Source organism: Eumetopias jubatus, unplaced genomic scaffold (genome assembly GCF_037043125.1).
Source record: "Eumetopias jubatus isolate StellerSeaLion01/CBP00866 unplaced genomic scaffold, mEumJub1_p1.0 scaffold_6, whole genome shotgun sequence".
NCBI classification, from domain to species: Eukaryota; Metazoa; Chordata; class Mammalia; order Carnivora; family Otariidae; genus Eumetopias; species Eumetopias jubatus.
This window is the reverse complement of record NW_028274812.1, coordinates 29,447,585-29,474,244: the sequence shown is the minus strand read 5'-3', so window position 1 is coordinate 29,474,244 and position 26,660 is coordinate 29,447,585. Positions and strand designations below refer to the sequence as shown.

The window sequence follows — 26,660 nt, the reverse complement described above, 5'->3', positions numbered from 1 at the left end:
ATTTAACTCAAACCGCTTAACTAAAAATGGCACACAAAGCCCTTCAGGGCGTAGCTACTGCCCAGCCTACTAATAACCTTCCCTTGTCATTCACCCTAGCCATTCCTCCAGCTGTTCTTTCCTCTAATCAGAGTGTACCTAAGCTCTCTCCCTCTCTGACACCTCCTTCCAAGCTTAATTATTTCCTAGACATCCTTTCAAGCTCAGGTCAAACATTGCGTCCTCTAGGAAAGAGTTTATGATATTCTTCTCTTGACCCCACTGTGATTCATATACCTGTCTCCATCAGCATTCCTGTGCAAATCGTCTATCAAGCATTTTAGTTGCATGTGTCATACAGTTCACATTCAATAAAGGCCTGTTGAATGCCGGAATACACAAATACAGAAAAAGAGAGTTAAAAACATCTTGTGGCAAAAAAAGATTCTCCAGTGGTACAGTCATCCCATATTCTAAATATTTTTCTAAATATTCATCTAAAAATACATTTTTAATAAATGTGAATCTTAAAGGGACTTATCCTCATCTAGCCCAGTAAAATGTTAATATTTATTTTACAGTGGACTTGTTCAGGATGCTATGGGAAGCCCTCTATTTACTGGGTATATATTTCAGACTGTGGAAAGAGAACATTCTTTGAACAATATGTTTCATATATTATATGAAAAAAATCTCCCAAACTCAGAAACATCAAAGGCTGGGGGCCCTGAGTCTACAAAGTCTGGATGCCTATACAGACCACAGAGGTAAAGCACAGTGAATATACAAAACCACAAATCAGTAGGCTTTCCTGTGTTAGTTATGGAAATAGGTGGTGACCCACTCATCAAGGGTATGTAAACATGAATGAGTAGGTAGAACACTGAGAAGGAGGGGAAGGGGTCCCTAACATTTGAGACTGGTAAATTAATGCTTCTGAAAAAGTACAAAGCAAGCAGGGAAAAGTGAGTAACTCTATGGTGTGGACTGCATCAATCAGGCAATATGGCTCCTGGTTTTAGCCCCGCTACCAAAAGTGAGGATAATTCAGTCATTCTGTGCTTCAGTTTAAGCCTCACACATTTTGGGAAGGTCTCTTCAGTCTCCATTGATCTGTGCTACTTATTCCCAAATATTAATCAAAAATGAAATTCACTGATCCAATGAATATATAATGTTAGTGTGTCTTTAACTTTTAAATAATTTAATTGTGCTAACCAATAATTACTCAAAATCCTAGTGTAGTTATTTACTACCAAAAACTGCATACAAGTTTTAGTTTTTGACAAGTATCTTCAGTAAACTCTAACAGGAAACTGAAGTCTGTCCAAATCATATCCTTTGTGACATGCTCTAGATATTCAATCTGAGAATAGCTATGTTTCTAATATAATTATGTTACATATTTATTATATACACAAAGCCAAAATGTTCAATTCTGTGTGTTCAATCCTTAAAATATAATAATTTAATATCTGTAAGTCTTTAACACTAATATTATTTTAGCAATGTTATAGAATCTTGAAAATCACAAGTCTAAGCTACAAAAAAGGTAAAATGTATACTATCATAACTCAATTTTTTTTAAAATTCAAATTTATTACTTCAGTGAAGAATTAAAAAAAAAAAAGAGACTTATAGCACCAAGAGAAACTTCTTGTAATTGCCTGTGCCCTCAATTTTTCCTTGACTGTCTTTTGGGTAGTGAGCATCCAAGCCATCAATCTCAGGGTCATCCTAATGGTTCTTAGCCTCTTGGCCTCTTTTCATTTAATAGCCTCTTCCAGTTTATCTCGTTAATTCCGGTGGATTCAAGGACTACACTTACACCATTGACTCCTTAATCTCTACTTATGCTCCAACCCCGTATTTCAAAGCACGCAGTCTAGTTCCTAGCACAGAGCCTGACTCATAGCAGGACAGTTAATAAATGAGGTCCAAATGAATGAGCAAGGTACTAGATATCTTGCTCTGGATGTCAAACTCAATACTCAATATATCCAAAGTACAATTATCTTTTCCCAATATTTCTAGATTTCCCTATTTTTGTCAATGGATTGCTATCCACTTATTCACCAAAATTAGAAGGCTTAGTTATGCCTAAACTTTACGTCACTATCCCTTACCACTCTCACTCCAAATCTCTAATACTTAATAACCTAGTATCTCTATTTTCTTACTTCAGTCTCATTCTCCCACCTCAATTGTAAAATCACCTTTTAACTGACCTTCCTAGCTGGAATGCCCTAACACCTTTTACTTATTTATTTATTTATTTATTTATTTATTTATTTATTTATTTATTTATTTTACTTATTTATTTTTTTAAAGATTTATTTATTTGAGAGACAGAGGGAGAGCACAAGCAGAGGGAGAAGCAGAATCCCTGCTGAGCAGGGATTCCCAACATGGGGCTGGATCCCAGGACCCCGGGATCACGACCTGAGCGAAAGCCAGATGCTTAACCGACTGAGCCACCCAGGCGCCCCCCAACACCTTTTATGATTATTAGTTTTCTCATCTGGTAACAGTTTAAATAGTGCCTTCTCTGAGGATTTGTCACTACATCATATATACGCTCCAGTTCACCTTATTCGTTTTTCTTATTTAGAAAGTATCAAACTGTAAGATTCCATAAACCTCCCCCCTTTAAAAAATATGTCTCTTGTGAATTCTGCCAGTGCTAGGGAATGGGTAGTGTTCTGCACTTCATTTAGACGGGATTCTGTACAATCTGGCCCCTGCTACTTCTCTGGCCTGTCTTCTTACTTACCCTTCATTCCCTTTACTCTAGCCATACTGGCCTCTTTGCTCTTCAAAATGCACACCAAGCATATTTCTGATTTGAGATCTTGGTTGGGGATGATATTCTCTCAGATGACATGGCTTTCTTTCATCTTCAAACTTCTGCTCAAGTGTCAGCTCCTGTGTGACATTTTCCTTGACCACCCTACTTAAAACACCAACATAACCTCACACCCGAGTTCACTCTATCCCCCTTCCCTCTTTTGCTTGTTATTTATTCTAATCTTATTTGCCTATTGTCTGCCTCTCTCTCTCTAGAAGGTAAGCTGAACAAGGGTATGGACTTTTACCTGTTCTGTTCATTGATACATTTACATAACACCTAGAGTGCCTGAGACAAGTAAGTACTCACGGGGTACTTATTAAATGTATGAATGAATCTTGCATTCCCAGTATCTGCATATCTAAGAATTAAACATCCTTTAGAATTAAAAACAAAACAAAAAAACCCCAAAAGAACAAAGTTAAAACAAGAAAAGATTTAATAAGGGAAAAAGTATTTTCATCTATTACACTGTCACGGTATTGACAGTGTAGGAAGGTGAGAACTAATTTTCTCTGGTCTATCCATAAAATATATAATTTAAATTCTAGAGAGAAGTACTAAATTTAGATTTTGAACACAAGCATGATGATTCAGAAGACATTTTCCATAATTCAAAGCAAAGAGAAGTCATTTTTTAAAAATATGCTTATTATGCTGTATCAACTTTTTCCTTATAAAAGCTTCATGAATATTAAGCAGATTAATTTGCCTGTTACACTGTTCATTTATAACTGCCTTTAACATTAGCTGCTAATGTGTTTTACTTTCAATTCTGTTAAATCTTCACTTGAAAATACACAGATTAAAAAGACTGAGATGACATTAAGTTTCAAGCCTCATAATGTTACTACAAAAATAGAAATAAAGAAGAAAAACAAGAGACCCCTACCTCTACACCAAATAAAAACACCCCAAACTTTCTTGACTCTGAATTGGCCAAAATACAACAGCTGCTCACTACCTACTTTGCTTTGACAAAACTTAATAGATGTGAGGTGTGACCTGATTCCTTTCAAAAGAACGGCGAGTATACACAACACACACAAAACACACCACACACACAAAACACACAACATACACAAAACACACAACACATACACACGCACACAGAGTCACACATATTAATAGGAAAGAAACTAGAGTGCTCTATAAATATTCACTCACTTATTCCCAGAACACCCTCGGGAAGCAGAGTTGAAGGATACAGTACAGTAATGCAGGTTATTACGTGACTTATGATGCACTGGCTCTGTAAAAGGTCAGCATCAAAATTCAGACTCCTAGTTCTAAACTATTGTTTGGAGGAGTCTTAAATAGACAATATTGTTCCATATTGAGTAGGCGACATGGAATGCTAAGCAAGGCCATGAAACTAAGTGCATTTCATAGGGATAATAATTTTAAGCAGACTGATTTCCTGTCTGTGCTCCCTTAGTGTTTTACGCTTATCTCCTGTTGAACTCAACCCCATTATAGTATAACTATTTTTCTGCCCACTGGATTCTTCATCTGGACTGGGAGGACTATGAGGGCAGTCTTTCATCTCCATTTCTCCCAGAGTTTGGCACAGTCCCTGCCACACAGTAGGCTCTCCATAAACACTGGTTGATGAACTGTATGAATTAGTTTTTGATAAAGTACACTAAGGTTTTTATTTTTTAAACTAACAGATTTTGTTAGGATACTTCTGCTAAAATACAGTTTTTCTGGTTCTGCTCAAAAAGACGGACACTGGTCAAAAAAACATTCTCAATTTTTACTCTTTATAAAATTATAGTTGAGTATTTTCCAGGGGAGAAAGTTGAGGAAAAAAGTAAACTGCCTGAAATTGGAACATTAGAACAATGCTCTACTTTTTACTTACTGGACATTTACAATGTAAAAACTTCTTAAATTATTTTTAAAATATGACCAGTCACTCCATTTAGTCATTTCTTAGTTGCCATATTTGTCATCAACTTTGCTCTCAGACTTGTAGGCAAGTTGCTGACTAAGAACAACACAGAGAGTGATTCTTTACATTTTCATTCACTTTTCATTCAAGGAAAAAGCTTCCTGAAAACACACATTTAAAATTCTGGAAAATACAAATCAATATTATCTAGACATTTCTATCATTACCGGAAAGACTGGTTCCTAAACCTAATTTCCATTGTTAGTTGACATTTTCAATAAGTGATGGATATTCATTTCCAGAAAACATTACCAGTAAATTCTATGATATCATAGACTGTTCACTATCCAGACCAAACTGACTAAACCAGAAAATGCAAAAGTATGCACTTAGCTAGTCTAAGGGAAACCTGAAGGCTATTCTGAATATAGTCTTATAAAGCATAACCTAAGAGTGAATGAGAACTTAATTCAGATAGCCCTCTTCCTCCAAATTTCCAGTCTTCCTCTAAATTTCTAGAGCCTTTAGTAGACACAAACTAAAATGTTTAAAAACTGAAGTATGTCTTGTCACAGACTTAATTTTTTTAAAAGTTACTTAGGGACACTGGAATTTACAAAGGAAACAAAAATTATTACTGTTATGCTATAAATGGTATTTCATTTCCCCTGACCAAGGGAGTACACATGGTGAACTGCTTCCTTGGTTCTAAGCAGTGCCCACCCTAAGCAAAATTAGTAAATAAAAGAATGATTACTAGTTGTTAAAATTCATCACTCTTCCCAGAATCACAGAACATGGAGGCTGAAATGAAAGTGATGTGGAACATATGAGGGTACATCAAGGGCAGGAATGAGCAAACATGATTACCGGGGAGTCAAATTTGACCTTTTATTTTAAACATGAATTAAAAATATTTTTTATCATCAGAGGTATGGCACAACATTTTGATATGCAGATATATTTACTCTAACACTGAAAAACTAAAAATAACATCTACATTTAGGGAAAGATGTCAAAATTATGGAATACTTATTTCCTTCAAAACCATCTATTAAGTTTATTATCAGAAAAGAGTTATGAAAAAATCTACTTTAAAAACTACATATATATAGAAATATAGCCTACAATAACTTCATTTTGTATGTTTCACTGCCTTAAAAATGGAAAAACTGTCAATTTCGGTTTGTGATTACAAAAATAGTAAAATGCATCTTATGGTTGATATTAAATAACATTAAAATGCAGTCTTATTCTCAAACTATATAAGAATAAAGTTATCCCTGGTCAAAAGTAATTTATCCATTTTATAACCTGTGCTTCTCCCCTTGCCGGATACAGCCATATAAAGCTGTGACTCTTCCTTTAATCCTCACCTTTGAGTGAACTGATGACTGACAGTTTGATTTTATCCTGGAGGCACAGCAGTAAATCACAAACATTCACTACTTTCATCATGATGTAAATTATGTTCTGATAAAGAAGCTGAAAGTTTCCACACCTCTCCTACTTTAGAATTATATAATAAAAATCACTTTTGTTATGGAAACGCTTTAATCAGCATGCCTAGAAATTGTATTTTGAAAAAATATATATGTACTGGATGAATTTGGATTTCAACATAAGACATTTACTAAGTCTAATTCTAAGAACATAGTGATTCCTCTTTCTAAAATTTAGTGGGAAGTAAGGTAAATTTAAAATAAAAAGCTCAATGTTAAAATAGCTCTGAATATAGTCATAAAGATACTATTTGTAACTGCTAGTGCGTTTTAAGTCAAGCACAGGTTGGTATTTAAAAACTTTCACTTGCAGTGAACACTTTCCCATCTTCTATTTTCAAATGACAAGTCACTAAGATGAAATAACTTGCTCCAGGTCATAGCATAACTAACAGAATCTGGATCTAAATTCAGGTGTATATGACTTCTGAGCTAAGTGCAAGCAGAATGTCATGTATTGATTTAAATATGAAGAATAAGAAACTCGAAGACCTCCTATTCAAATTAATATCAATATTGCTTATTTTTTTTAAAGATTATTTTGGGGGGAGAATGTGCGTGTTTTAGGGTACGGGAGGCGGGGCAGAGGAAGATGGAGAGAATCTCAAGCAGACTCCTTGCTGAGTGGGGAGCCTGACACAGGGTTTGATCTTATGACCCTAAGATCATGACCTGAACCAAAATTAGGAGTCGGACACTTAACAGACTGAGCTACCCAGCTGCTCTGCCCCTCACTATTGCTTATTAATAACATTTCTACAGTTATGATGATGAAAAACTATGAAATTTTCAATATTATATTTAAGGAAGTTTTAATATTAAAAGCATTATGTGTATTAAAAAAGAGGTAATCTATTTTTTATATTGTAACGTGATCAGTCTGGTGTCAAATAATGAAGATTTATATAGAAGTAGATTCTGTAAGTCTGAACTGTCCAACAGGATAACCACTGGCAATATATGTGGCTATTTATATTTAAAAACTGAAATGAAATATAATTAAAAACTTAGTTCCCAAGTCACCCTAGCTACATTTTAAAGTATTCAATAGCTACCTGAGGTTAGAGAATACTGTATTGGACTCTGCAGGTCTACAGTTCAGAAAAGAGGTCTGGGCTGAAGATAAAACACTGGCATATAGGTTTTATTTAAAGTCAAGAGATCACCAAGGAAATGGATATATATGTGTATATACCCATTCCATATGAATATATATATATACATGCACTCATATATATATATATATATATATATACACACATATATATGAAATAAAAGGGGATCAGACTGCAGTGGAAGAATCTAATAAGACATGGAAGAAAAGAGGAAGAATCAGCAAAAGAGAATGCAGAGTGGTGGCTAATGAGATAAAGGAAAACCGAGAATGTGGTGTCCCAGAAACCAATGTATTAAGAAGCCATCGAATGTGTCAAGGGCTGCTGATAAGTAAGATAAACACAAAGAGTTGACCATGGGAATGAGTAATGTGAAAGTCACTGGTGAGCTTGAAAAAAAACAGGTTAGAGATTTCAACAAATTTATAGAAGATGAAAAGTGATCAGAAACATCTGCCTGAAAACATTATGATGGGCTGCAGTAGATACAGAATCTATCTGGACAATGAAAGTCAAGACCTGTGAACACAGAAACAGCATCTTTGGTAGGGCGCAAAACAAAACAAAACCCAGGAGAAATAACTGAACGTTAGTATGTAAAACACTTAGGCCAAACAGGCTGCAGATCCCACATAAAATGGATGCTGCTGGGCATTAACCATAGGCAAAAAAAGATTAAAAATTAAAAAATAAATCAGTGCAATTGTCCCTAAAAATATTATTGAACACACCACTTGGGAAGAGTGAAGACTTCTATAGTGAATGCTACTGTCCCCTTATTCTCATTCTGGCAATGAGTCTGATAGCCTGACAGGTGGATTCATTTATCTTGCTTGCTTACCCTAAATATAAGCTGCCAGTTAATATGTCTTAGCCATAAATACAAAGTTCTCAAGAGATTTCTGCTAAAGTGAACAAAATAGTGAGATAATAGAGCTATTTACATAACAGAAGAGGGACACTATATTTGTACCCAGTCGTTCATTTTTAAAGAGACAGACACCAAGGATCATCAGATATAGAGGAAAAACCATTGGCATGAAAGAAAAAGATAGGATACATAAACAGATGAAAAAACTGAGCACAGAGGAAAATATCAATTCAGAGAAAAGAACTTAGAGAGACTGAGGAAGATGTAATGACAACCACAAAACTCTGACACTAGGAAAAAGGAACAAACAGGCTAAGAAAGAGATCAGAAAGATCAAAAGGACTCTTGGTGAATTAAGATTTAGAATAAAGAAATGAGAAGGCTCTGAGACTAATTAGTTAGAGGAAAGGATAAGGAGTCAAAGATGGGTATACAGTTTCTACCTGAAAAATGGTAATGCTGTCATCGGAAATGAGACAGGAGAGTAAAATACAGAAGCTTCTTTCAGCAAATTAAAGCTCATGCATGACGATGATTACGTTTCTGTCACATATATGACAAAAGTGGTTAGTTTACATACATCTTGCTATACAAGCTTGCAGCTGAATATCTTTTCTGAAATTAGTTTTCATATTTCAGAACCATCTATGCTACAGCAGCTGTTTAACTTTGCCTATGCTCTCAAAAGATTTACTCATGATCTTTTAAAAAAGGATGCTATATGCAAATATCTTCTATAAATCTTCAAAATGTAAAAAAACACAAATTAAGAAGTTGCTAATACATCAACTGGAAAGTTAGAAAAGGTAACCATCAGAATATCTATAAAATGCAAATTCAATGGTCTGGCAGGTAATCTGGCTGCATTAGGATAAAATTATGTAGTTTTCATATTTAATAAATAGTATCTCATTTTAATTTCTTGTAGTTAATGGCTTTCAGTTGCCTTCTTTTTACTTTTCAGTGAATATTAATATAATTATTTCACCTTTAAAATTAACCTACTGGGCAAATGCTACAATATACTTCAACGACTAAATTTAATAGGTTCTTAAAGAAAACACACACCCACACACAGAGAAATGTGACTAAAAAAAAAAAAAAGCTTAAGGTTTTCTATTTTTAACAGATGGGGAAAAGGCTGAAAATTGTAAGGCTGGAACCTATACACCATGTAAATATCATGTAAAATAGTTTCTTAGAAAATAATTGGGTAGGAAATAGTGGACAAATTGAAGCTCATTCAAATCAAGAGATTTAAATGAGGAGAAAAGTTTGTATTCCTATTCTCTCTTCAGAGGGTATTAGGAGAAACTTAGTAACTAGACGGGGACATTAATACTAAATGCATATCCATGTAAATGATGAACCACTGAGTACATTAATATTTCTAGAGTTGATAGAATAATTTTTAATTAGGAAATGATAATATAGGATATACTTGAAGTTATCAACACAGAAACACCTTAATAATTCAAGTAATATTTATTATTCAGGAAATATAGGAGCTTCTAGTATAAGTGAGGATAAGTTTTAATCTTTAACAAATGTTTTAAGTTGGATCACTGGAGAATTACTTAGTAAAATACTGATATTGATGGCTAAAATGGCACCTTATATCTTTAATGTACCAAACAAACATCAATTTTAGAGAACCCAATTGCAAGCGACAACAAAAAAAATCTAACAAATGAAATCTCAGTCTTTGTGGAAGGAGAATATAAAATAGTGATGTGTTAAAGAAAAAAAATCCATGAAATCAAGGTCATTTGCTCAGTGTCCAGAAAAATCCAAATATGAAAACAGTCCCACACCTCCAGGGCTTTTGTGTTGACTGGTACTGACGGGGAAAGCCAAAGTTTCAAAAGCTAAGTGGGTTCCAGTGGATTAAGTCTGAGATGCTTGTTTGGAACCTTCGTCTTAAAATTACTTTATTTTAATGTCTTTTTTGGCATGCTTCTGAAAATTCTAGATCCATTATTTGCCTCTGTGATATGTTCTTTTTTCTATACCATCACTTAACACATTTAATTAAATCATGTCTTAAAATAAGATTTCCTCCATTCCTTGACCATAATACAAATTGCATGATTTCAAACTTAAAAAAAAAAAAAAATCAAAAGGATTTCCTAGGAAATCTCATGTTGTTTATTCCTACAGTTTCTTATGGATTTCAAAGTATTAAAATATTTTTTCTGATCCTCATAATTCTATGAAGTAGAAAATTCATATGAAGTAGAAAATTCATATGAATTAGAATATAGAGCTAATACACCTGGAGAGATAAAGGCAGTTAGTCAAGGTAACAGCTGGGAAGTGGCACAATTAGGGCTCAGGCCCAGCTCCCCTGTCTTTCTGGACCCCAGGTCCAGTACTTTCTGCACCATAAAGCACACATGCTGAATTCAGAAAAGTGGTTGTTCTGGAAAACAAATTCTTGCTTTTAAAAATTGTATAATAAAAACATTTTTTATTCTTTTTAGTACCATAAAGCACATTTAAGGACATCTGTCTACAGAAAATCAATTCTGTAAACATCTTTATCGGTGACAGTGAACTGATTCCTTTCACTCATCCCACCACCTGAACTGAAATCTTGGAATTCTGGAAGTTTGAAATCAGAATAAAATGTGCTTTTCAACTAACAGTTTAAATTTCATTAAGTAATACTATCAGAAAACTGCCAATTCTGAAAATATGAGAAAGTTCTTTGAAGCTCATTTTACCTTCCTTAAAATGGAAACCCCCTTTTGCCATCAGCTGTGTTTATTCAGGGTCATTCTAACTCCTAATTTTTGCCAAAATGTTTTCTTTCCCTTCCTTTGAAATACAAGAAGCCATCATGTTTCCAACTTTGATGTAATCTACCTTCTACAGTGGGTTACATAATGATATCACAAAATCTCTGGTGAAACTATTACCCAGGATTCATTTTAGATTTCAGTGATATTATTTTCAAAGTTTTACACTTTTCTTTTTCTTTTTTTTAAAGATTTTACTTACTTATTTGAGAGAGAGAGGGTACAAGCAGGGGGGAAGAGCAGAGGGAGAGGGAGAAGTAGACTCCCTGCTGAGCAGGGAGCCCAATGTGGGGCTCGATCCCAGGACTCTGGGATCATGACCTGAGCTGAAGGCAGATGTTGAACCGAATGAGCCACCCAGGCACTCCAAAAATGTATTTTTCTATAAAAAATTAAAACCTTAAGAGATACTGAAATCTTGAAAACAATAAAAATAAACTTTAATTGGAAATTGGCTCCTAATTTTAAGAGCTGGTCAAGGGAATATGTGTACTTGTCAAAGACATGCAAAACTCAATGGAAAAATAGAGTTCTTCAAATATTAAACATGTAGATGCACAGAAGTTAATTTGACATCTCTTAACCAATACTGAAGTCATCTGAATCATTTTATGATTATGTTTAAATCAAATACTTGGGTCTATTTAGGATGAGATGAAAAGTTAGATTAAATGGTTGGCTATAAAGTTTAATATATGTTTATATGGGCTAATAGAAAGTGCAAACAAAATATGGAGAAGACAGAAGCTATTATTTTTAAAAACCATGTCACACTGTTTTTCCCATCAAACTCCAAGTCCACAATTAAAAAAGATGCTATAAAAATTACATTAACAAAAACACATTAATAAAATGATTCATGTTTTGTATGGCAACTTATCTACTGAATATGAAGTAAATTTAATTTCGAGCCATGCTGTGAAAAGACCTACTAAGTACATAAAAATGAAACATGCTGTCCTTCAAACAGAAACATGAAAAGATGATACAACTACCCCCCTGCCAACAAATATGCACTTCCTGCTAATTTCTGCTCCCCCCATAACAGTAACTAACTCTAATTTCTACTGAATAATCCACATTTTAAAATTTACTTCCATAAAAACTCTTGAGATGTTTCAGTGGGATCTGAGATTCAGACAAATGATCACAGAACAAAATTTCCCTGCAGAGAAACTCTTGATTTGACTGTGGCCTTAAATACCACAATCTCACTGGAACCAAACCTTAAAAAAAAAATCTAATAACTAGCAAACACAGAATTATATTTAAAAGTCAAAAGAAAAATATAAATTCATTAATCCTCAGGAAATACCTTCTTGACACCTCAATTTTAACACCTGCACCTGTTCCACAGAGGCGGTACTATTCAGGTTATTACCCTACAGTAGATCATAGACCTTCAAAGCTGGTAACAAAAGATAACACCCCAGCCAGAGGGACCATGGGGCAGAGTGGGAGGTCACTGGGCCAGGAATGAAGGCGTGGCTCCAGGCACAGCCTCACGGCGGGTCAGTCCACTCCACCTCGTGCACCTGTGCCCTCCTCTAGAAGTAGGCAGTTTGGTTCTGTAGGATGAGAAGGACTGAGTGAGGATATCTTGCTTTATGGCACCACCAGCTACATGGACTCTGACAAGCAGCCTCTCTGCCTCTCACTTTAACGGGGCTGTGTAGCAAAAGTTTTAAGGTCCTAGAAGCTCTAGAAAGATTCCACTCCATGTGATTTTAATGTTTACCCTACTTCTTAGAAAGCTTTATTGAGGATCCAATGAGAATGTACATGAAAGCACTTTATCATTGTTTTTACAAACACAAATTGCTGTTATTATTTTAGAGATCTTCATTATACTAAAGAAGTATGGACGCAGTTTTGAGATGCAGTATTACATGTTCTCTACATGGTGAGGCATTATGAGCTACACCCTACAATTTAACCTAAAATGTTAAAATTATAATTTTTTTTATTCTGCATAGCTTTATTAAAGTATAATTGACAAAACTGTAAAATTTTCTTTCTCATAAAAGTTACTTGGGGAGAGATTTATAGTTTTAACTTTAATAGGATCAGTAGGATTAGTGGACTCATTCCTTTGTAATTAAGAACCCAGAGTAATAGCCTAAAGAATGGTTTTGGAACTAAGTATCTCACAAGAGTTGTATCCAGCTTTTTTCTTCTCTAACCCATTCCTCACTTAGTTACCAGATGTGTTTTTTAAGAACACTTTTATCATATGTCTTCCATACTCATACCTCTGGATAGCTTTAGTTTATCTAGAAAATAAAATATGAATTCCTCAGTAGGACACAATTTGGCCTCAATCTACCTATACAGACTCAGTTCTTCCTAAACACATCCACTCGTCAACCTGACCCCTAGCCAAGTCAAGATGTCATCAAAGTGTATGTCTGGTTACCTAGTCCTTGGCTTACTTGGCATGGCCTCCTGACCAAACCCCACCCCCACCAACCTGCTGATGAGGCCACCATGAAGACAGAGACACGATCATGGAAGGTCTTATAAGACAGGGTAAGGACTCTGAGAATCATTTAAATTGTGATAGGAAGACACTGAAGAGTTCTAAGCATGGAAGTAACATGATCTAATTCCTTTTTTAAAGAATCATTTTGGCTGCTATGGGGAGAATAAGCTAAGAAACAAGAGTAGAAGTAGGGAAGTGGTGGGGAAAAACACGACTAAAAAATGGCTGCTACCTGAACAACTGGGTAAATGTGGTTAGAGTGCTGGGATTGGCAAGCCTTGGTGTGTAGGAAGGAAAGTAGAGGTGGAAGAAGGGGTTTGGAGCATGAGTTTTGTTTGCACATATAAAATCTTAGAAAGGTCAGGTGCCTGGGTAGCTCAGGTGGTTGAGCATCCACCTCTGTTTCAGCTCAGGTCATGATCTCATGGATCGTGAAGTGGAGCCCTGCGGGGGGTTCTGCGCTCAGCGGGGGAGGGGGGGTCTGCTTGAGATTCTCTTCCTCTGCCCCTTCCCCAATGTGTGCACACATGTACATATTCTCTCAAATAAATACATAAATCTTTAAAAAAAAATCTCAGAAAGCTCTTGGTTGCTCTATCCCTCTTTATTGCAGAGAGACTCTGTTTATACTGTGATTTTATAATCTATCACATGCTGACAAAATTTGTTCCATGCTTATCACTCTCTCTAGTCAGACTGGCTGCTTGAGGGCGGAGACTATAATATTTAGTCCATATCCCTAAGAGAGGACCTTCAACAAAGCAGCCACTTAAAGTGACTGTAGAATGAAAAAAGGTACTGTTCTAGATACTCTGAGGAATGCAAACCTAGGAAGAAAAAGTTACTTTTCTAGCAGTCTCCATCATCTAGAACTTACCCTGAATCAGGGTTAACAGAAGTTACTGCAGACCATAAACCTGGCTCGGAGTCTAGCCTTCCAGTATAGAAACTCATATATAACATATATCAAATCAACCTGTGCTCTTCAGCCTCCTAACATGAGGGCTAGGGGGCCCATACTGATTAGCTCTATGTCAAATAGCTTTTTTTTTTTTTTTTTTTTTGAAGATTTTACTTATTTGAGAGAGAGAATGCACGAGCGAGAGAGCACAAGCAGGGGGAGGGGCAGAGGGAGAGGGAGAAGCAGGCTGCCCACTGAGCAGGGATCCTGATGCAGGGCTCGATCCCAGGACCCTGGGATCATGACCTGAGTCGAAGGCAGACACTTAACTGACTGAGCCACCCAGGCACCCCTAAATAGCTTTTTCTTTTTTAAAGATTTTATTTATTTGACAGAGAGAGACACAGTGAGAGAGGGAACACAAGCAAGGGGAGTGGGGGAGGGAGAAGCAGGCTTCCCGCTGAGCAGGGAGCCTGATGCGGGCTCAATCCCAAGACCCTGGGATCATGACCTGAGCTGAAGGCAGACGCTTAACAACTGAGCCACCCAGGCGCCCCTAAATAGCTTTTCTTTATACTGTACAAAGCCAAACATTTACAGATATGACTTAAATATTTACATAGGTTTTCAAGTAGGATTTTTATTTTTAAACATACTATCTACATTAGTTTTTGTAGTCTTTTTTAAAAGATATTATTTATTTTAGAGAGAGAGCGAGCATGAGTGCATGCACGTGTTGGGGCAGAAAGGGAGAGGGACAAGCAGACTCAGAGTTGAGCGTGAAGCCCCACGCGGGGCTCCACAGGGTGTCGGGGGGCTCAATCCCACGACCCTGAGATCATAACCTACACAGAAATCAAGAGTTGATGCTTAATCAGCTGAGCCAACCAGGCGCCCCAGTTTTTATAGTCTTATTTTTCAGATTCTAATATATATAGATTCCTATATTTCAGATTCTAATAGATTTCTTGTACAATCTGGAACACTTAACTGTTTATCCCTTTTTAAAGCTCATTTGAATACTGAATAGAATCACAGATTTTTTTAAAGATTTTATTTATTTATTTGACAGAGAGAGAGAGAGAGAGAGGGACATGGAGAGAGAGAGCACACACGCAGGGGGAGTGGCAGGCAGAGGGACAGGGAGCAGAGCCCGACATGGGGCTCTATCCCAGGACCCTGAGATTATGACCTGAGCCGAAGGCAGACGCTTACCTGACTGAGCCACCCAGGCGCCCCTAGAATCACAGAATTTTTTTTTTTAAAGATTTATTTATTTTGAGAGAGTGAGAATGAGAGAGAGAGAGCGCACATGAGAGGGGGGAGGGCCAGAGGGAAAGCAGGTTCCTCCCTGAGCAGGGAGCCTGATGCGGGACTCGATCCTGGGACTCCAGGATCATGACCTGAGCTGAAGGCAGTCGCTTAACCAACTGAGCCACCCAGGCGCCTGAATCACAGAATTTTTAAGACAGAAACTCACTAAATCCAGAGCCCTTGTTTATCTGTCGGGATAAGAAAACTGAGGCCTGAAAAAATTTCTCAAGATTCTACAGTCATTTAGAAATGGAACCAGGTGTAGAAACTACTTCACCTGTTTCCTACTGCATAATTCTTTTCCACAAAGATAAATTTCTTAATGAATAAAATGGATTAATTTGGCCATTTTGCAATGGACTACATATTCTGCTTTTATAATTTTTCTATACAGTGATATCTCAACAACTTTTATAGGAAGGCTATGCCTTAAAATGAGGTCGAGCATATTAATAACTAAAACAGTCAAGTGAGGGCTTAATGGTAATGCTTCTGAGATAAGTGCACACACACAGAAACATGTATGATAGAAATGCTACACTCAAGAGCTATATGGCCATGGAAAGCTGAAGGTAGATGGACCAAAGTCTATGTATAATGGTGAAGTTTGTAAGACTTGCCATTATCATATCTGGCTTTCCCTTTATTCTTTAACTGTCTCAGTGGTAATCCCTCTTCCCATTTCAAAAGGCTTCCTATATATCCTTATTTTTCCCTTTATGGAATAGGAAACAATTTTGTATCTATTATCTTCACCTTGTTTTCTGACAAACTTAAGACACTACTTGAATGAATTTTAATCAATATATTAACTCAACCAGACATTTACATTCTATGCTTTTGATCCTGAAGTGTGGAATCACGGATTTGTTCCCAGAAGAATTTTAGACCTCAGCAGGAAGATGACAGGAATCAAGTGGTGGAGACTGGTTCTCTCCCTCCTCGTCATTAAAATGACATGATCTGAAGGCCGACCAAGTATCTAGGTAGGGTGTATAAGAGTCTAAAGGGGTGGCACATATTGTGCCCTCTACTGTTTATAAGAATGACCAAAGCCGTTGTTCCAACTTCTGACACACATCTGAAACACTAGAAATTTAAAATTTCTAAGGTTTGGGATAACTTCATTATTTTAGTGATTTGCAATTAGAATTGAAAGTATGTTCAAAGCTAGCATACATACACTCATCACGTTTGTAAGTATGTTATATTCATATGGTACTTTATGCTTACAAAGTGTTTTCTTATGTGCTATGTGACTTGAACTTCAACAATATCTAATGTAAACGTCATTTCTACTTTCAAATGAAGATTTAAGGTTCTCAGATAATAAGGGTAATAAAAGGCACAGCCAGGACTGAATATAAGAATTCTTAATCACAGTATGCTCTCTCTGTAATGTGTACCTTATACAGCAATATTAAAATACAATAATATTAAAATAGCTTGTATATGTAAACTCCAAACATTTTTAAAGTAGAAAAGTAATATGGTCCCCAAATTTCTAAATAAATTATGTTGATCTTTTGAAGCTCAAATTTAGTATAATCTCTTTGACAAAGATAATTGTTTTGTTCTCTGCTGTCTCATCTTTCTAAAAGAATTCGATAGAAAAAATACTGTGAAAACATACAGCTAAATGAACAGAAAGAGTCATCTTTAATTACCCAAAATATACGTTTCTCACTTTGATGCTTTTTCTTTGACGTCCTTTGAAAATCTTATTCAAATAAATTTAAAACATTAGCCTAAAAATTTGCAACTGTACAGTTCGTTTCAACTCAGGGATTCATGTAGATTTTTGTAACTAGCTTCTTTGCATATTTCATTAATTTGCCAACTTTGAAGAAACACGGTATCACTGGCAGGTTGTATCCTGTTTCTTCCCAAATGCATTTTACCTTGGCTTTTCTTGAAATGAGTTATAAAATGGCATTATCCATCAACTAGGGTTCCTTTATCCAAGGGAAACTGAATCAGATTTAATATTACACAGATTTAAAACTCACATGTTTTGCTACTTTAAAATTATTTTCTGTTCAATAAAATAGAGCTTGAGAGTATCGTTACCAAATTCAAATTTGCTTTTGAAATAACTTTAGTGATTATAAAGAAAAAAGATGCTAGAACATCATTCAAATGTGAAAACTGATCATTACAAAGCTATGAGCTGTATTCCCAAAGTGAAATAAATGACATTCATTAAAAAAAAATCATCTGAACATTTAAAAGAATACTCAAAATAAGAAAGGGGCTCACCGGTCTGAGTGAAACCAAACTGATGTAGAATCTGATGAGTGGTCGGCATGTCTGACTGTTTTAACTTAGACTGCTGTGAGGAGGCTGATGTTGAAGTAAACGAGAGATTTTTGTTGACCTGTAATAGGAAAGGCCAATCAGAACCAAAGTGTAATTTCCTGGGTTACTGATGCAAAAACTGGATGAGAAATATTTGCTTACAATGCAAACCAGGCCACATGGTAGGTCAAAACAAATGGTAAGGATTTATGTGCTTAGTTTTAAAAGTTTACAAAACAGAATAGTTTTTATCAAGGAAGGAGTACAGTGGTAATGAAAGCATCACTATAGGAAAGCACATCTGCCTTACCAAAACAAACCTGCTTTTCATAGAATTGACATTATTAACTTAAAATAGAGTGTTCTTACAAGTTATGCAAAGACGTGAAAATTAAAAGTGACCCCACCCCCGACTTTCAATGAAGAAAGTTAAAATGTTTCACAGCCACATTTCTTTAGCATTTTGTGAACTAGCAGGTCCTTCCTTTTCAGAGAATGTACAGAAAACACCCATAATATCTATGTTTACATACATCATGGTGACCCAGGTAACAGAGCTGTAACATCACCTGCCAAGTGGAATAGCTCCCATTGCATAAAAAACCCTTATTCTTAAGACACTGTTTAAAAACAGTACTGATATAATGATCAAGCAAAATTTCTGGAAGTAAATACGATGCTCTATTAACACAAAAAGCTTACTACGACTGTCTGAATACAATACTGTCTTCCAAAAATGATACCTGTAACAAGTACAAGAACAGGTCACAAAAATGTTTTAAATGTGTATTAGTAAATTTATCTTGTAACTTAGAATTAATTTTGGCAATGATCTAGTCTCTTGTTCAATTATTAAATTATTCATTATATATTTATTATTTTTTGAAGTATCTTCATTTTCAGAAATTATGATAAAATGTGATCTAATTCTGAAAAATTTGGAAGTTTGAATTTCTAATTTATTGCCAAATGTAATCTGTGACTTGCCAACTGTTAAAGGATAGTTTATGGCATATAAATACTAATATATGAAAATGGCTGCCTTCTCTCTTTGTAAAGGATAATCGAAACCACTCAGAGGACTACCACTGTATTAGCATTTAAAGATTCCCTTTTGGTGCTCTAAATAGTAGTGGACTGTGGTTATTACATGTCCTTTATCTGACTCATCATTTACATAATGTTTATAAATACTTCTCTTCCTTCAAACAGTGACAGTAAATGGTGTATCTTAGATTAAGCTTTTTTCTCTTGAAGCAAAGGGCTTTTACATATTTGGTGAAAAAGTCCATTCATTAAGACCATATGACAATATAGTCCTAAAGTTGGTAAACTGTTGTGATATTTTATAAAAAACAAAAATATTTTTCAAAGTAGTTAGATGGGATCAAATACCACACCAGTGCTAAAAAAATTATCTAGCTTTAAAAATTCTATCAGAATCCATTATTAAACACTGACCAAAATTAATGGTGACTATTTATATTAATACAATACCTAAAGTAACAACGAAATCATCTCATATCTTTGAGCTTTATTTCCATCTTTAAGTGCAGATAATAAAAATTAAAAAAAGTAGGTATGCTTCGATGGGAATGCGTTGGAGGAACAATAAAGATGACTGGTATTATAAAGTGCCATTTGCATATGTGAATACACAAAGCACTAAATAACATATTAAATAAAAAATAGATTTAAGTAGAGTATGTTGGCAAAGGGAAGCCATAGGCTACTACATAAATAAAGTTCTATAGAAATATTAGTTACTATTATTAAGATCACTAGAAGTCAGAGTAATTAGGAACATGTAATTTAATATGATGATGCAGTAAATATTTCAGAGTCCTATGCTTTTAAATGGAAGTACTACATACAATGATATATTTATCCCTTAACAATCTAATCCACTTCTCTTTTTAGAATCATTTTCAGTTTTACTTCTGTGTTCTTAAAAATTTTTATCCTACAAGTCAAACAGTGCATTCTGAAATCGGGTGCAAAAGAACAGGTGTATGCGGGGGACAGGACACACACACGCACAATAGGCTTTTCAGTCTTCCTCCTCAGATGTTTACTGTGCTAAAAAAAAAGAACACCAGGAAAGCTAGAAGAGGACACTTAAATGTCTCTGTTCAAACAGAGAGACTTTACAGTTTTTTCCTAAGCATTTTTAAAATTCTGCTCTTTCTTGACACATTTCTGGAGAGACTCTAATATCTATGAAGTGGTAAGCAACAACATCCAGATTTCAAAGGTCTTGGACAGTTGTTAATTATTACAGTGATATGAAATTAGCACTCAAAGTATTTTCAAAGCTAGCCTATACATATACACTACTTTACTTAGAGGAAGAAAAATAATAATAACCATTAAATAGAGTGAAGCAATATCTATTTTTGAAATACATGCTGTGGAAAATTGCTTAATAATTTTACAACAACAGAGAGGTTGGCTAAGACAGTCTACCCTACACGAATCTGCCCTCTTTTCACAACACACTCTTCTGCTTTCTTCATGCAAAAACCACAGTCAGCCAAAGGCAGTTTAATACCTCCAAACTGGGGAAAATGAAAAGCATACAAATTTAATGAAATTTATAACAGAAAAAAGGAAAAGTATCACCTGAACTTCGTGTCACATTAATCACAAAAATGTTTTTGCCTACTCTTTCGGAGCAGAAGCAGCTTTGTACAAAATACACAAATTCTAATTCCCTAAGAGAAGGTTAATTTTCATATTAAAAAAGTCACTGTCGGGATCTAAAACTGAGTGCACAACACTGAACAAGCTAAAGATTAGTTTCTTTAGTGGTTAGCTAAACTATGAAACCTTTGGGAGATATATAACATTCATTTTCATATACATTTGCAAGCCTAATCATTTTCACTGATTTTAGATTATATGCTACATTCACCTGAAGTAGAATTGTTTTTAAAATTTCAAGCCGTGAAGACACCTTAAATTGGTTTTAAATTATAACCTGAAAAATGATAATACTGTCTATATACTTATGTTTGTAAATTTGTCTCCCTCCCTCCTCCAGAAGGCTATTTTTTTTCCATTAAAATGGAACAACAATGCAGATAATACTTCAATTTGAAGATGGTTCTGGTTGCAAAAAAACCCCCAATGCCCAGGAAACGTTCTGTTGCAAATCAAACGTCTGTTATAAAAATTAGAATCCCAATAATTAAAGAACAAGCAAAACAGAAAACTTGAGCCAGAGAGTCAAAGCAACTGAAGCCAGGTATCAACATTCTCGTACCATAAATTTAAAGCAGCTTAAGTTCCTGTGATTTCTAGGTAAGTAAAACCTAACAAATGAGTAGCCCTATGGTGTCACGAAGAGAAATTCAAACATGAGCTCTACGTCTCTATATATTTTCCTTATAAATTACTACAGTGACGTGAGGGATTAGGAAGAAACACAGTTCCTATTGGAAGAGAAATTTCTACAGTGGGGTGAGGTGCCAGAAAATCTCCCCCAAGTCAGTTCATCACTGCTACATGAACTAAAACCAGAATTCCAATTTGAATCAGTTATAACGAAGTTTTATTTTGCAGCACTTAATCCAGACTTTTTGAGCCTCTGATATATATACCAAGACTGGTAGTGCAAAGATGATTAACAGGATTCCCTGTGCAAAGCTTAAAATTAAGATTTGGTGCTGGTTCAAACCACCTATCCAACAACATGACTTAGTCAAAGTCAATTTAACCTCAATATATTTTGGTTTTCTCCAAATCTTTGCCTCTTTTCTTAATGTATTTCCTTACTACTCAGAGAAAATTTGGTCTTCAACCCTCTGCAATCTTCATTTTCAAACCTATGAAAGAATATACTTCTTGCATCCACCCTCAACCTCTTTTCTTCTAGGGTCCTTCTGTTCAAGATTAATCTCTCCATCTGTTCCCTTGGGGATACTTAAAGTTCTTCCCAATTCTACTTTCAAATGCTCTACTGGCTGTTTCCCTATAGTATATAAGCAGAGCTCTTTCTACTTCAGTATAAAAACAAATAGCAAACAATAAAAAATTCTCACGATTCCATAATTTCCTTAAGCTTCACTGAAAGCTAAACTCCTTGAAAAACAGCACATAACTGCTATCCATATAACTTAACCATTCAATTCCAACCAAGTACAACTATGCTTTTCTCCACCAGAAGACTAAATTTGAAATTAAAGTCACCACACCCAAGACTTTAAATGGTCAATTAGCAGATTCATTTAAGTGGTTGCGATTTCTAACACTGCCCATCACTCCCTCTCTTGTTTCTGGAAAACTATTTTCTGTTGGTTTATCCTGCCACTGCTTATCAGGGCTGTTTGTTAGACCCACTGGACCCTCTCTTCCCTCACTCTGTGTGGTTCCCCTGGGCAGTAATGTTTGTTTGCGTCACTTCATCTGCCATCTATGCTGACTTTTTTTTTTATTTTTATGTTCAGTTAGCCAACATATATACTATATCAGTAGTTTCTGGTGTAGTGTTCAATAACACCCAGTTATTGGTGTTATCACAAGACGTTTCTTAAATCCAAAACTCTTCCAGTCACTAGGTTCAAGACTAAACCAACTTCTCCTCAACTATTTACTTCCTTAGGGAAAGCTATCTCTATCCACCTAGTTGCTCCCGTCAGAAAGGTGGAAATCCTACATTGCCATCTCATCCTCCACAGAGAATTAGTCACTAAGTCAATTAAATGCTCTGACATCTGGTCCCACTCTTTCTCCAGTCAGTGCTTTGGGTCAGGCCTTCCTCTCTGCTTGCAAACTACTGCAATCGTCCCGATTTGTTTTCCCTATCTCCTGTTTCTCTAATTCTTCTACACTGCTAACAAACTGATCTTTCTAAAATGCTAGTTTTACTGAGTAACATTTCTGGTTAAACCCAGCACCAGCTGTTCCATTAGATAAAGTCCGAAGTTTTTAGCCTGGCATACAAAGTTTTCTATATTCTAATGACTACCTCGCTCTCCAAACTTATCGCTCCTTTTCCTACTTTCCAGCTACAACAAAATGCATGTAGCTCTGCAGACTGTCCAGGTTGTTTCATGTCCCTGTGACTTAGGTCTTACTGTTCCATTTCCAGGAATGGGCTTTCCATTTGGCTCCATCTTCCTGGTGGATGCCAACTCCTTTTCTAAGCTTTAGCTCAAGTATTACATCATGTGTGAAAAGCCTTTCAGATTCTCCCAGGAGAACTTACGTCTCCCTCCTTTGTCTCTCCACTATGCCTTGTATCTTCTATCTTCTATTATCACAACACTGGTAACATTTCGGTGTGCTTATCTATTTGGTTAGTTACCATCCACCAGACTAATCTTCTTGACAGTAAAGAACCCATTTTTGTTCATCTTTCTTTAGTAAATAACTCATGTAGCACTAATAAGAACTACATAGAGGTCAAATGAATTAATATACATGTGAAAGGAGTATATGTTTAAAATCTTGCCCAAAGTTAAGGTAGTATTTGTGTTGAACCACTACTCTATTCAAATCTCAACTTACTTTTTACCTCTTCATGACAAAAATATCCAAACTTGTTTTAGGAGATTAAAAAAAATTATCTTCTCTGGATTCTCTATTTTTTTTTTTAAAGATTTTATTTATTTGACAGAGAGACAGAGAGAGCACAAGTAGGCAGAGAGGCAGAGAGAGGGAGAGGGAGAAGCAGGCTCTCTGCTGAGCAGGGAGCCCGATGCGGTGCTTGATCCCAGGGCCCTGGGATCACGACCTGAGCCGAAGGCAGACGCTTAACAGACCGAGTCACCCAGGCGCCCCTGGACTATTTTTTTAAAACTTTTTGTTTTTCAGACTTCTCAAATCTAACTTTTTAATGATAAAAATTAGAGAATAAAGGGCTTAAATGTAAGGAACACATTGAATTACATGATTTAATACTCAAATTTAAATCTAGAAATTAGTGTGTGAAATAATAGAAAAAAATATATTGGTTTCTGGCTCCAGTTCCTGGCACAGATCTCCTAAAACCCTGTAATTTCCTAAGTGAAGTACTAGGAGGATCTTTTGTTCTAATATTTGGTCTTTGACTCTGGTTCCAGACACTGAGCTCTTAACATACCTTGGAATTTCCCGGGTGACAGAAATGTCTTTTGTTCTCCTGAAGTGACTCTTGGTGTGTTCTGGGATGAGAGCTGCTCTCCAGAAAGACCACACCATGATTAGAAGCTTGGAATTTGTAGCCCATCCCTCATTTTCCAGAGAGGGGAGAGGGGCTAGAAATGAAATTAAAACTGTTCATGCCTACCTGAAGAAACCTCCATAAAACTCCCGGCCGTATGGGGTCTAGAGAGCTTCCCGGCTGGTGGCACGTGGGAATGCTGGCAGAGTGGTGTGCCTGCAGAGGGCGTGGAAGTTCCAGGCCCCTCCCCACATACTCTGCCCTGTGCAGCTCTCCATCTGGATGTTCATCTGTATCCTTTATAATAAACTGGCATATAGTAAGTAAACTGTTTTCCCGAGTTCTTAGTGAGCTGCTCCAGTGAACTGAGCCTGAGGAATTGTTATGGGAAACCTATTTATAGCTGATTGGTCAGAAACACAGGTAACAACGTGGACCTGCAACTGGCATCGGAAATGGTAGAGGATGGGGGAGAGGGGCAGGTGAAGTCTTGTGGGATTGAGTCTTTAATCTGTGGGATCTGCCAATCTGCCGCCATCCCCAGGTAGACAGTGTCACAATGGAGTCAAATTGTGGGGCACCCAGCTGGTATTGCAGAGAACTGCTTGGTGTGGGAAAAACCACAGCACATCTGGTGCCAGAAGTATTTCGAGTACTGATAGTAGTGCAAGAGTAAAAGGAGACACATGGGGGAAAAACTGACTTTTCCTAACACAAGGAGTTTTTCCTGTTTTCTAAAATTTCCAGGAATGAAATTCCATAATTTTAGTGGCCTACTGTGGCCTGTACACTCCTACAGTCAAGCCAGTCTCCCAAATATTGTCAAAATAACAACACTTCATTTGCTTTTATCCAGTTCTGAAATGACATGAAGAAATAATTACGAGCATTAAAAACAAATTAACAAATTATCAAAAAGAAACTCTCCAAAAAACTGCAAACCGGTATTCTATTCAAATCTCAAATACCAAAATCTCAAATATCCAAACTTTTTTTAGGAGATTAAAAAATTATCTTTTCTGAATTCTCTATTTTTTTTAATTTTTTTTACTTTTCAGTGAATAATATGTTCTAGGATGTGTTTAACTATAATTTAGTTATTACCTTACCTTTATAGCATTGTTCTACTAAATATAATTCAATAAACTTTAGCTTGGCTGCCTTTATTTCATGTAGGGTAGGGGATATTAATGATTTAAAAAAACAAATAGAGTTCCATGGCGTTAAGCTGACAGAGGAATGGGGAAATTCAGAAACATAAGATCAGAGGTGGAGTCAATACTAAATAAAGCTGGGAAAGGAGGAGAGGAAGGAAAACAGGGAGGAAGAGGAAGGGAGGAAGGAAGGGAGGAAGGGAGGATGGAAGGAAGGGAGGAAGGCAAACAGCGAGGAAGAGGAAGGAAGGGAGGAAGGGAGGAAGGAAGGAAGCAAGGAGAGAAAGCAGAAAGACAGAGCTGTTTCTCCCTGAGGGAATTCATAATTTAATTCTGGAAAAGACAGGCAGAACTAATTATCATTTAAGGAAGAATGGGACCAATTATGATGCCAGGTATGAATATAAATGAATATAAGTATGTCTGGGAACATGAGAAAAACAAATTAATTCCATTTGTGAGGAATACAAAGCTTAATGGAAATAGACTCCAGGTAATACCATTTCTGATATGCTTCAATCCAACCCCAAGCAAAGGAAAGAGCAAGGAAATTTGTAAATTATAAATTCATATGAAGATATTTTAGGGCTATAACAATTCAGAGCAATGCAAGACTTCTAATACCAATTACTATCTTGGAGCAATCAGATGAGAACTCTCAGCTTCCCATCATCAAATCTGTATCTAAGCATCTACCCAGTTTCTACCTATATGCCTATCAGAAGGGATGAAAAATCCCCTCTTAAGGCCAGTGTCTCCATTAGTATTCAGGACTACATCTTCTTTCACTTTTTCAAGGACTTGAGTCCAGCAATTACCACCTCCGTGGTACATCCCCCACTTCTCCATCTCCACTGGATTATTCCAATCAGCAAATAAGTATGCTTTAATACTGTCCATCTGAGATTCCTCTTCTGGTCCTGTTTCTCTGCTCCCCGGTCAAAACTGATGGGCTTCCATTCCGTCCTCAACCCACTTCAATTGTGCTTTTGTCTCTGCCACTTAAATGGTTTTCATCAAGGTAACCAAAGGACACCATCTAGCTAAACACAATCCTCAATTTTCTATCCTCTTCTACTCATTCTCTCCGTGGCATGTGACAGTTTACCACTCCTCTTGCTTGAAATACTCTCCCCCAGGCTTCCCTGACATCCCCTTCTCCTGGCTGAGTGCCTCAGGTATTTAGCTCTCTCTCCCAGGTGATCTTACTCAATCTCACAGATTAAAATTATAGAACACTAGCCCTGACTTATTCCCTGCACTCAAGACTCAGAAATCCAATTGCCTACTATACAACTACAGCCCTATCCAAAACTCCACTCCTAAAAATTGCTCCCTCCACTCCAGCATTCC

At 36.1% G+C, this 26,660-nt stretch overlaps 1 protein-coding gene across 9 annotated transcripts in view; it reads right to left on the bottom strand.

Moving 5' to 3' along the window:
- The window catches only part of AHI1 (Abelson helper integration site 1), a 221,546-nt gene that overhangs the window by 95,717 nt on the left and 99,169 nt on the right, over positions 1–26,660 (bottom strand). For all 9 annotated transcript variants that reach the window (XR_003612607.2, XM_088023868.1, XM_028125365.2 and 6 more), the window contains one exon: positions 17,970–18,087. Coding sequence is in view for 8 of the 9 variants with exons in the window: in XM_088023868.1 (XP_087879994.1) it covers positions 17,970–18,087 (118 nt within the window). In the remaining variant the exon portion in view is untranslated. The remainder of the gene's footprint in view (positions 1–17,969; positions 18,088–26,660) is intronic.